At 39.5% G+C, this 12,551-nt stretch overlaps 2 protein-coding genes across 2 annotated transcripts; one reads left to right on the top strand and one right to left on the bottom strand.

Moving 5' to 3' along the window:
- Positions 1-2,379: 2,379 nt before the first annotated feature.
- On the bottom strand, positions 2,380-3,881 carry LOC129770949 (RNA-binding protein squid-like). Its single transcript, XM_055774160.1, has one exon. It carries the CDS (start codon positions 3,700-3,702, stop codon positions 2,566-2,568), a length of 1,137 nt encoding a protein of 378 aa, XP_055630135.1. The 5' UTR covers positions 3,703-3,881; the 3' UTR covers positions 2,380-2,565.
- A 3,607-nt stretch (positions 3,882-7,488) lies between these two features.
- Positions 7,489-9,024, top strand: LOC129770948 (RNA-binding protein squid-like). The gene is made up of 2 exons (XM_055774159.1): positions 7,489-7,536; positions 7,605-9,024. The coding sequence occupies exon 2, from the start codon at positions 7,731-7,733 to the stop codon at positions 8,880-8,882; it is 1,152 nt and encodes a 383-aa protein (XP_055630134.1). The 5' UTR covers positions 7,489-7,536; positions 7,605-7,730; the 3' UTR covers positions 8,883-9,024.
- Positions 9,025-12,551: the final 3,527 nt, after the last annotated feature.

The raw sequence follows: 12,551 nt of genomic DNA on the forward strand, positions 1-12,551 counted from the left end.
TACCATAGTTATAATAAAATTACAGTCTGTGCGACTTGTCGAAGACGGTGTGAATAAAATAAAATAAAAATAAAATAAGCAAAATATGCATTATTGGTCAGGTAGCAATCCACACTCACTCCATGAGTCACCATTGTATCCCGAAAAAATAACGGTTTGGCGCGGTTTATGGTCCAGTACTTCATCCGTGATGATCAAGACCGGCACGTTACTGTGAATGGGAATCGCTACCGCTCAATGATAACCGAATGTTTTTGACCCGAATTGGATGATAAGGACTTGGACAATATGTGGTTTCTACAGGACGGCGCCACAAACCACACAGCGAATTTAACAATCGATTTATTGAAAACCAAATTTGGTGAGCGTATTATCTCACGAAATAATGGGTCCAATCGCAAGACTGTTCATTGATTGATCTTCTAACCAACCCTTTGAAATTACCTTTTACTATAAAACTCCTAGTACTTCTACCATAACTCGTCATAATAATATCAGATTATTTTCAAACACAATCCTCGTTCATGATGTTTTAAGCCACTTGCAAATAACATGTTTCTCCGTTACATGGAATAAATGTTTGATACAGAAAATATGATACAATAATAACAGCTCTAAATCGGACAATTCCTTTCTCAAGTTTTGCTCTTACATTCGGCGATCTAATTTTATTTATATAGATAGAAGAAGATATAGAAGTGCGTTTTATCACATTGAAATCAATTTTCACTTTCAAACAAAGATCAATTTTGTTAACGCAAACATCAAATGGACTAACAACGCTTGTCACTATGTAATTGTAGAAATTGGTGTTTCATTTGTATGGCAGACCTAACCTTAGAGAGAGAGGAGGGGTCTCAGATCATCATAAGAACCTTCCCCGGCCCCAAAAACCCCTCCATTCAAATTTCAGGCCGATTGGTTCAGTAATTTCCAAGTCTATAAGAATCAGGAAGACAGACAGAAATCCATTTTTATATATTGTTTGATATCTAGTTAGAAAAGAAATTAGAATAGAAAAATATACTATACGAAGTAGGTGTATCAAACCAAACAAACAACTCGTTGCCATGACCGTCGTTCTTGGCGACTATTGCCATGGAGGTATTAATTTGTTGATTTTACAAAACAATATAGTTGAAAAAGAACATTCAGAGTGACCACACGCCGGATATCCGGCAATCTGTCATCGAAGCTGGCCGAATATCCGGTGTTCGGTATCCGGTCAAACCACTATCCGTTTCATCACTATTAATTTTCATTCAAAATTTAGTTTTAAAAACGTGTTCATTCCGCCTGAAAATCAATTATTCTTCGACGCTCCCCTAAACTAGTAAACGAAGCCCAATGCCGTCAACGCGAATTAAGTGCGCTACATATACAATGTCGAATATTCTTCCATGGAAATCGCATGGTAGCATTCACATATGAGGAGATTAGAGTGAAAGGGGTGTAAGTGATTTGATCGTTTTCTCTACATCGACTATCTCTTTTAGTTATAACTTAGTTACAAATACATTCCCAGCTGTATTTGAAAATGTGGAAGATTGGTCAGAACCTCATCTATCGGATTCTATAGCAAACTCAAATTGGAACGTTTTTGCAGATAAGTTATTAACGAAAGAAAAAGTAGATGATGAGAAATCGATCAAGTCACTTACACCCCTTGCATTCTGAGCCCCTCATATACAATCACCGGCAACTTTGACGTCGGCAAAATAAGTCCAAGAAAATAGTTGACGGGACGATGACGATGACGCCGTATGTGTAGCGCACTTTAGAGATAAAAATGTCCAATTAAATGTGTCGCATTACAGTTCTAAGCAATTAGCTAAATGTCGAATTAATTGTTACTTACTGTACATGAAAACGAGAAAAAAACTGTTTTAATGAGTCAAAACGTTGTCACGTCACGCTGGAATGGGCCATATTTTGATTGAGTCTGAATCTCGAACGGAACGTACTACAGAATATTCGAATATCTACACTCATTGGCACCACTCATTGTCACATTAGAGGTGATTGTGCCCTGTAATTGGACATATAACGCAACACAATGTGAAAAACAAGTTAAAAAAGAAAAATTATTAAAAATCTAACAAATAACCATTAGAAAAATGTGCAAAGTACATAATCTAGGTTGAAAACACTCCTAAAAATTTTCGTGTTGCAGAAACATGCACAAAGAATGTTTACAAAAATGCCCAATTATAGGCGAAAATATCCAATTATTCGTATCGCATTACAGGTTTGTCTAATTAGCTATATGTCGAATTAGAGGGGAATGCCTGTATTCATTTTCATTGTCGCTCACATGTGGCATCATCCATGATGAAGACATTTTTTCGTGCTACTCGGAGATGTTTGGAAAAATCCTGATTGTCCTAATTGGATTCCAATATTTATGTTTATTGATTGTTACTAACACTTATATACTTGATAAGAACTAAAACTGTTTGTCACAATAGAGCAAATTGTCTCCAATTTCGATAATTAACAACTAGATAATGATCGAATGGCATTTTATCCTTAGAACTACTAAGTACAATTGCAGTCACGTTTAATCTAATATTGTCGTCGATAATAATTGAATCCTCGACTACCTCGCTGAAAACCACCTCTCTGCATACCTCCTCGCTGCATAGTACCTCGTGGCATACCACCCCATTGCATACCACCTCGTTGCATACTGCTTTGCTGCATGCCACCACGATACATAACACCCCGTTGCATACCACCTCGAAACCCACGATTGTAATTAGGGAACCTCCCTCTGTACCCTCCTCTGGGAAATCCTCTCTGGTTGTAATCAGGAAAGTAATGTTGGTCATAGTTCATCTGCCAACCAAAATCTGCTTCTCGATAGCCACCAAATCCAGGTTCCGGTTTCTTCATAGCCCTTCTCACGCCCACATCATTACCGCTAATGGTTTGGTTTGGAATCCTCATTGCCTCCCTAGCGCCCTGTTCCGACTCGAACGTGACGAACCCGAAGTTCTTGCGTTGGTTTGTCTGCTTGTCGATCGGCAACCCAACCTCTGCTATTCGGCCGAATTGATTGAAGTGGCTCGTTATCTCTTCTACGCTCACCTCCGCGGGCAGTCCTCCAACGAATATTCTGCCTTGCCGAGTTATGGCTCTGGTTACCTTGATCTCTACACCATTGATCATATGACGTCCAGCAGCGAGCGCGTTTTCAACAGAAGAACTTTGTACGAAAATGACAAACGCAAAACCACGCGGCCGACCGTCGGTGTGTTCCCGCTTAATGTCCACAGATTCGATATCCCCATATCGAACGAAATGTCGCCTCAGATCGCCCTCCCCTATGCCAGCAACTCCTCCAAGAAACAGCTTCCTATCGTCGTTGGAAATCCACACAATTTCCGGAACGACGGGCAAATATGATGGACGGGCTTTGGCTTTGACCGCACTGACCCTAACGCCGTTGATGGTATGACTGCCAGCCGAGACAACGTTGTCAATAGATTCGGCACTCTTGAACACAATGAACGCGAAACCCCGGAGCCGACCGGTCTCGCGATCTACCTTGATGTCCACTTTTTCTATCTCTCCATACGGACCGAAATACTCTCTCAAAACGTGTTCAGTTATCGCAGCACTGAGACCGCCGACAAACAGTTTTCTTCCCTCGATCACACATCCGTCGTCATCCATTATAAACTCCGCATTATCGGCCATCCTTTTTGAGCGAATAAATTTCTGAGGATATCACTTCACTGGATTGGTTGATTGGCTGGATTGATTGATCTGTAGGAGCTAGCAACCGGCGTCCGGTGGTTAATTATTGCTTGGGCGCCGAGACCACAAACAGTAACGGGGCGAAAATTGACGGAGATTACGAATGCTAAATATCAATATTGAACAATAGCGAGACAATAGCGATATTATTTCACAAACACATTTATCTCTTCCCGCGTAGATCTATTGACGTAGAACTACATCTTTCATTAAGGGTGCCAAATAAAAAAACAGGTCACGTTTTTTATGAAATAAAGTTAACGTTAATAACTATTTTTTGCCGCGAACGGATTTTGGCGTTTACATACCAAACAAATCGGAAATTCCCAAAGATTTGTTTGTTATACTATATATTCCAACCCCTTGGTATATAAATGGTTTAAATTAATGAAAACTAGAAGCATTTCCATTTTCCCATACATTTGTTATTCGTGAGCTTCCCGTCAATAACGAGCAACTTATTGGCGATTAACGAAGAAGAATTATTTAAAGTCTCCGTGAACAAAGAAGAAAAGAAAAAGAAGAACGAAGGGGAATATTTGCCTAGAGCATAAATATTGGATCTCGCTGAGGCAAACTTCCAGTATCGTTCTAGATACGAAGCAATGAACATCGCTTGGTCTTCCTTGTTTTGGGTCATTACATGTCTTCGTTTCATATTGAGCTGTGGACGCGACCAAATTACTTACTCGCTGATGTCTCTGGTATTGCAATCATTACATCAAACTGCCATTCCATTAAGGTTCTGAACTACACAATTGTATGGGGAATCATCAAACTAGGCTATCATCGGTTCACCAAAAAATAATTGTTCATGAATTTTGTGTGTGATTTGGTTTCGCATGACAATAACACAACTATCCAAGGATGATAGCTAAGCTAATCGAGACCGGAAATATTAATACACTGCGTTTCATAACTATAGAACCCTTCTATTTTTCAGAGTTTCCAGAGATATGTGAGAAGTCGATTGAATTTAAGTATATAGTGCAGGATATCTTCATTTATAAGACTGACCATTTGAGCTTCATTGTTGTGTTCAGGCGCGAAACATTCAAAAAACTAAAATTCCAGTGTTTCAAAACTATAGTACCAGATGGAAAAACTCTCACTCCTTTACAAAATTTACGTCAATTACATATGAATTACAATAAGTTTCTAATTCGTAGGTCATCTTCAGATCTCAATCTGTTCAAATAACCCAATCGGGGTGGTTTCGACAAAACTACGTCATGATGTAGTGTGTATCTCGTTTGACGCAGAGGATACTGCTCGTTTAAGCTCTTCAAATAGCTCATACTGCTTATAAGCTGCATCTATTATTCGTACGATCACTCCTTATAAGTTCTTGATAGGGTTTTGATCACATAAACAAGATGACCAGTTCAGAATAGGAAGCCTCTTTTCATTAAACCATGTCATGACTTTCCGAATTTTATGATTTGATGCCAAATTACCCAATTATCACCCTGTTTTTGATTCAAAAACAGAAGTAAATGAATCTTAAGTACTTCGTTGCACTTTTGACTATTTATTCATGTCGATGATAAGCTAACTAAAACAGGCCTTATTGAGAAAATGCTCCCCAAACCATAAAAATCTCATCTCCAAAGCTGCGGGTCCAAAAATCAATGTGGAAGCTCCTGAGATAGTGAAACCCATGGGTTTCACTATCTCAGGAGAACTTCTCTGATAAAAATAAATTCAACTTGAATAGAATTTTTTCATACTGGACGGACTTACGGAACGTGCCATATAATTTTTCAACTCGTAACTTTGCAGGCGGCACACAGTGGTCCCTGAGAAAATTGAGGCGGCCAAAACTCAGATTTTTTAGCTAAAAACCCAATTTTTGGTAGACTGTGGTTTTCGGACACGTTTTTCAACTTTGTTTCACCAAAAAACCAAAAGGGGGTGGGGTGGGAGGTGGTTAGAGGTGCAAGGTGGCAAAGTTCCAAATTTTCAGTTTTTATCGTGTTTGGTACCAAAATGCATGCTTTCGGATACGCATAGTTCATTTTTCCAAAAAACTAAAAAAAGTAATAAATTGATTCTTCGAACCATCGGTTAACTTAGAAAAATAATAATTCAAAAACGAAAAAACGCCGCTCTGGTTTCGACATATATTATGTGAAAAATCCTCAGCTTTTCAGAAAATTTATGAAAAGATATAGCGCTCTTGGTCCCGATACTATGAAAACAGTAAAAAACCAATACAATCAATAATAACGAGAACAGATTTCCAATTTTCATCAGATGATTTTTTCAAAAAAGACCAGGTGATAATTTGACCAGTGGGTTTAATTCGATATGTCGATCATCTGAATCGGTTCAGTAGTTCAAAAGTTATGAATTTTTGAAAACAAGTCATTTTTGGAAAAAAGAGAAAAAAAGTTGATTTTTCGGACAACCCAAAAATGGGAATGGTCATCCTGCTGAAAAAATAAAAAACTACGGGTGTAATGTTTTGCGATAAAGAACAAAACTACCACTTTTCGCGAAAATCTGAGAACTGCTGAGTGATAAAAGTCACTTTGAGGAACACTTTCATTAAAAAAAAATTCATAAATTCATCCGAAGCAAAATTAAACTTCCAAATTAGTAGATTATTTGTGTGGATCTAACACATACTACAACCAACCGAATTTTGAAACTCACAACAAATTCAAATTCTCCGTTAAAAATGCTTCAAGAAACATAACGAGCCAAAAAATTTCGTTCAAATACTTCACCAAAATACATGTTAGAAAAACACACGCGAAAAAGTGGCACAGACGAGCATGCGAAACTTGTATCTTATCACGTTGCCAGGGCAATGATGCACGCGCGGAATGGGGTGAAACACATGATCCTAGATATCTTGAACATCCTAAAATAAGGGACTGTAGGATTTTTGAGTTTTTATGCAACTTAATTTTTTGGGTTTTGGCCGCCTAAATTTTCTCCTATTGATGGTTTGAAGAAAATATTTTCAAAAAGGCCTGGTTCAGATAGCTTTTCATCTACGCATAAAAAACACCGTGATAATTGGGTAATTTGGCATCAATTCATAAAATCCGGAAAGTCATAGCATGGTTTAATGAATGGGGGCTTCCGATTCTGAACTGGTCATCTTGTTTATCAGGTCAAAACCCTATGAAGAACTTATAAGGAGTGATCGTACGAATAGTAGATGCAGCTTATAAGCAGTATGAGCGATTTGAAGAGCTCAAACGAGCAGTATCCTCTTCGTAAAACGAGATCCACACTACAAAATGGCGTAGCTAGGTCGAAACCACCCCGATTGGGTTATCCGAACTCATTGAGAACTAAATGACCTACGAATTAGAAACTTATTGTAATTCATGTGAAATTGACGTTAATTTTGTAAAGGAGTGAGAGTGTTTCCATCTGGTTCTATAATTTTGAAACACTCGTATACTAGTTTTTTAAATGTTTCGCGCTTGAACACAACAATAAAGCTCAAATGGCTAGGTTTATGAATGAAGATAATTATTATATCCTACACTATTTACTTCAATTCAATCGTCTTCTTACATACCTCTGGAAACTCAAAAAAAAATAAAGTGGTTCTGTAGTTATGAAACGCAGTGAAGAAAGGGCCTTCTGTTGAGTAGAGCGCAAAGCAGAGGACTTGAACAAAACAACAGCATAGTTCTACGTCAATAATGTGGTCATGTATTGGACACAACCTCCTATAGTTTTTTTTATTATAATATGCTGACAGTTACTGTTGTCTAGTTGTTGATTGTGTATCGGAGGATTGTTTGGAGGGTAAATTCGGCTTTTCAGTGCGTAACCATGTTCCTGCCCAGGTTAACACATATCATCTTCAATTGCAGATCGAGCCTGCGTACCAAAAAAATATAATCAAAGCTACGTTCGATTATAGTAGCAATCTGTTCGTCGCAGTGAAGGAATCTTGAATAGCCTTGTTTTGTTCGTTTTTGAAACTTCGATCAAACAAAATGATCGAGAATCAACCAGAAGTGATCGACACTGTCGAGCAATACAACCAGGGTAACGATCGAAAGCGAGAAAAAGATCAGAAGAATTTAGCGATGCAAACACAAAACAAGAATAGCATTGAGCAATCCGAGGAATCTTCCCAAAAGAGTGACCAGAATGACACAGAACAATCCAGAGAGTCTGCCCAAACGAGTGATCAAAATTACACTGAGGAACAATCTGAGGAATTTGCGAAGAGACATGATCAGGAGCTCACATACCAGGACAGAAAACTATTCGTTGGTGGCATCAACCAGGAAACGACCGAGAAAGAGCTGAAGGATCATTTCGAGCAGTATGGTGAAATTGAGGACATAAGTCTGCTGAACGATCGCCTCACCAGGCGTTCGCGTGGCTTCGCTTTTATCGTGTTCAAGGAAGTTGCCCATTCAGATGCAGCGATTGCAGCTGGCGTTCATACCATCAACGGCAAGATAGTCGACATGAAGAAGGCCAAAGCTCGGCTGTGGAAGATTTTCGTAGGAGGACTACCTCCCGAGGTTAGCAGCGACGACATAAGAATATACTTCGCGCAGTTTGGAAATGTTGTAGACGTTGTAATACCGTATGATGTGGAGAGAAAACAACACAATAACTTTTGCTTCGTTGAGTACGATTCGGAATTGGGAACGAACGAGGCACTAAAGGAACCCAAGCGCACTATTAGAGGGAAAGAAGTGAATGTGAGAAGGGTAACAAAAAATCCCAAAAATCCTCGAGTAGGTGGACGGGGCGACTTACGTAGAAAATGGCAGCGAGATGGCCGTAGAGGAGGGTATAAATACGGACAAAGAAGCTATGAACAGGCGTGGGGTAGACAACAAGCCGACTATGACGACTATAGCTCCTCGAGTGGTTTTGGATACGGAGGATACGAACAGGCAGGTCATGTAAGGTATGATCAAGGTGAATATGGCTATGGTGGGTATGATGAAGGATATGAATATGGTCAATATGGAAATGGTGAATATGATTACGGCCAATATGGATATGATCAGGCTCAAGGATATGGGTACGGATATTCGAACTATTCCGATTGTGGATTCCATGGCAGTAAACAACGTGGTGGACGTGGAGGTCAACGCCAAACAAACAGAAATACGCCGTACTAATTCACACGGTTATTAATCATTCAATATTTTTTAGGGAATGATGGTCAAGCTCGTCTTATATTACGAGAAATTCAATTGAATGCAAGTAGCTTTAAAAAGGAGCTTACAAATAAATTACGACGTTTTCATAACAAAATATAAATCATTCTTTTTGTTCAATTTAATTCCGATTAACACATATCGCTGGGGGTCTTCGTAGTCACTTGGTTACGCGTTCGCTTACTAAGCGATCGATCGTGAGTTCAAACTCAGGGCCCTCAATTGACCATCTTTGTGTTGTTATAGAATAACTACGTCCACGCAACCATCATCAGCTATGGAGATCGATCCACGGTGGAACAAAGATCGATTCAACCATACAACTGCTCTGCTCTGCAAGAAACATCGGGCTGCTGTTCTATAAATAACCCAACAATGATCAATATCAACTGTCTCCGCTGTCCGGTCTGCTGAACAATGGAAGAACAGATAGAATACCCTTACGCCTATATGGCTACTACAGTGTAATTTGCCATAATGTAATGGAACTGAAAACATAACTCCTAAATGGCTACTACTTCTACTGTGTAATTTACAATTTATAGAAACATAAACATATGTACATGTACACGATAAAAACCCGGCTCTGTTACAGATAAAATGCTAATGAGCCTGATAAATAAATAAATGGGATAAAAAAAAATAACACATATCGCTGACTGAAATAAATTCTAACAAAATATTTCAAGCTGAATATCCAACAATATCCGAAATTGTAATTTTTTTATAAGACTGAAAAAAACGAAAATCTGTTACAATAACCGAACTTAATCACGCAGTAAATGAAGATTAATATCCGGGATTGTGGATGAGATTTGTTAAGCGCCCCTTACACGTTCTTTCGTATTAAAATTAGTTCAACAGAATTACATTAAAAATGATCGGGTAACTCCAATTTTCTGATACCGGTTCGTCATTACTGAAATAGGGTAGGGACCGAAGTGAATAGAATACCAGGTGCTGTTCCGAATCATATTCCGGACACTCTGTAATAATAACTTGAAATGCTTAATGCACTGATCATATAACTATAAAATTAATATCACAATTGGTTCTTTGAAGCAACTTTTTAGTTATTTCATAAGGGCAGGCGGTGGAGGCCTCCGTAATGGTTTCATTCGGTTTTAGCAGCTCATAGTACACCACTCCCAACTGGTCCCACCAAATAGACAGCATAACCTTCTGGCCGTTAATATTCCGCGTGGCCGTCGTTTAGGATTGTCGTAATGGACCAACTTTTCATCGCCAGTAACGGGAGTGTAATGAAGTAACACTCCCTGCAAAAACACTACCGTTGGTACGAAATTCGACATATTCGAAGTGGCTAAAAACTATGTTGTTTACGCTTCAACTTTTAGACATATACTGAAAAAGACGCGCAATGACAGTAGCTTTCCAACGAATGTCTGGAAATTTGATTACCTGGAACAATAATCAAGCTACGCCATCTGTTGTAAAACCAAAGAAACTTACCGGTAAACCTAATAATATTTTTTCAAAGAAAACTAACTCATTCAGCCCTATTCTGTATTCCGACGAATTTCCATTTCGTTCGAAATCGTTAATTCGTTCGAGTTGTAATTTTGCGTTCCTTATTTCGAACGTTTTGCCCATTTAAGTGCGATTCACATACAACATCCACGTCACGTTCACGTTCCGTCACGTCACGTTGCATCAATTATTCTTCCAAGCAATTCATATGCAAACATTCACATACACCGGCAACGGCAACTTTGACTTGCTGTTGCTGGTGTATGTGAATGCTTCAATAGGAATTGCATGGAAGAATAATTGACGCAACGTGACGTGACGGAAAGTGAACGTGACGTGGATGTTGTATGTGAATCGCGCTTTAATGCTCGAAGAGAAACAGATCGAACGAAATGCAAAAACTACTCGAACGGAATACAGAATGAAATTTTATGAACTCGTTCGAAATATTTCGAATCAATCGAAATACAGAATAGGGGTAATTAGCTTCAATTTGATATGTCGATCATCTAAATCGGTTCAGTGGTTCAAACGTTACAAATTTTTGAAAAAAGGCTTTTTTGGAAAAAGGTCGAGCATACGAGGGTCGTTCAAAAAATAAGTTTCAGTGCTTCAGAAACCGCGGAAAAATAGAGTTAAGACCAAAAACAAGGAGAGTTTCGTAATCTACGTTTTATTTTCTGTTTTTCTACATAATCGCCGTAACGTTCGAGGCATTTTTCATAGCGTGACACGAATTTTTCTATTCCGAGCGCGAAGTGCGTAGCGCCCAACTTTTTGAAGTACGATGTACCCGCGTCACGAATGTCTCCAGTGTTATCGAATCGTTGGCCGCCGAACGCCTGTTCCATCACCGTACTATTGTAAAGTTTTGGGACGATTAAGAACCGCGATTAAGAAAAAAAGGCCAGGTTTATTGACGAAAGGAGTGTTCCTCATCCGCGATAATGCGCGGCCCCCATTCTGCTCGCGTAATTCGAGAACAATTGAAAAAATTTAAATGGACTGTGTTCGAGCATCCTCCTTACTCCCCAGACCTCGCCCCTAGCGACTATCACTTATTCCCGTATTCTCGAGGTTCTCCAAAATTCATAGAATTTAACACACTCATCATATTTACCACATCCACCAATCGTATCATGTTATTCTTAGACGGAAGAAGTCGTGGAGACCTAGAGTAAGGGAAAATAATGTCCTGGGTTTTCGCTACCGCGGATGACACTAATCTTCCAGCTTCCAGTGCTCGGGCAGGACATTCAATCCTCTCTGGAGTTTAGCAGTAAGAGATCCGATAACTCTTCCGTTATACACTATGGATGTGTCATCCGAGAACAGCGACAATATTCCTCCATCAGAGAAAGTTGGAAAGCCAGATGTAAATAAGTTGCATGGGATGGGATACTTCCTTGTGGTACACCCGAGCTCATGTGAAACGCCTCGATGTCCTGTCCAGTAGATAGCCCTGAATGATCCTCACGAGGGAAATTAGAAGACCGTGTCGTTGCAGCTTATAGACCAGGCCATCATGCCAGACATTGGCTTTTTCCACGTCCAGCAATGACATTACTGATGATTTAGAAACAGACTTGCTCCGTCTGAGAATGTTAGTGACTCGAATCAGCTGATGAACAGTCAAACGACCCTTCCTAAAATCGAACTGCTCATCGGTCAAAATGATATTTCCTTCAGCAGATATCAGAAGACGCTGGTATTTATATTGTTTTTACAAAAAGCATTGATAACCCCGAAAGAAGACTGATGGGTCGGTAACTAGACGTAGGGTCCTTCCCAGGTTTCTGGATGGGAATGGCTTTGGCTGACTTCCAACACGAGGGGAAGCAGCCAAGTCGGAGACATTGGTTGAAGATCTAGATGAAGAAACCGGAACTCAATTGTTTGAGCTCCAGATTCAAAATGTTGTCGAAAATCGAGTAACGCTGAACGATGACAGAGAAATATTGCTGAATGTTTTCCGGCTCTTTTCTGCGACCTGACTGATTGCCGGTTGAAACCCGTTTTCTGATTTCTATAAATTCAGCACACTTGAGGTATGTCCAGGAGACCAGCTCCGCAGTTGGCACATACTGGGTCAGCATCCTCCATTAATTCGCACGGCGTGCGTACGTGGCTCGTCATTTG

Source organism: Toxorhynchites rutilus, chromosome 2 (genome assembly GCF_029784135.1).
Source record: "Toxorhynchites rutilus septentrionalis strain SRP chromosome 2, ASM2978413v1, whole genome shotgun sequence".
Classification (NCBI taxonomy): Eukaryota; Metazoa; Arthropoda; class Insecta; order Diptera; family Culicidae; genus Toxorhynchites; species Toxorhynchites rutilus.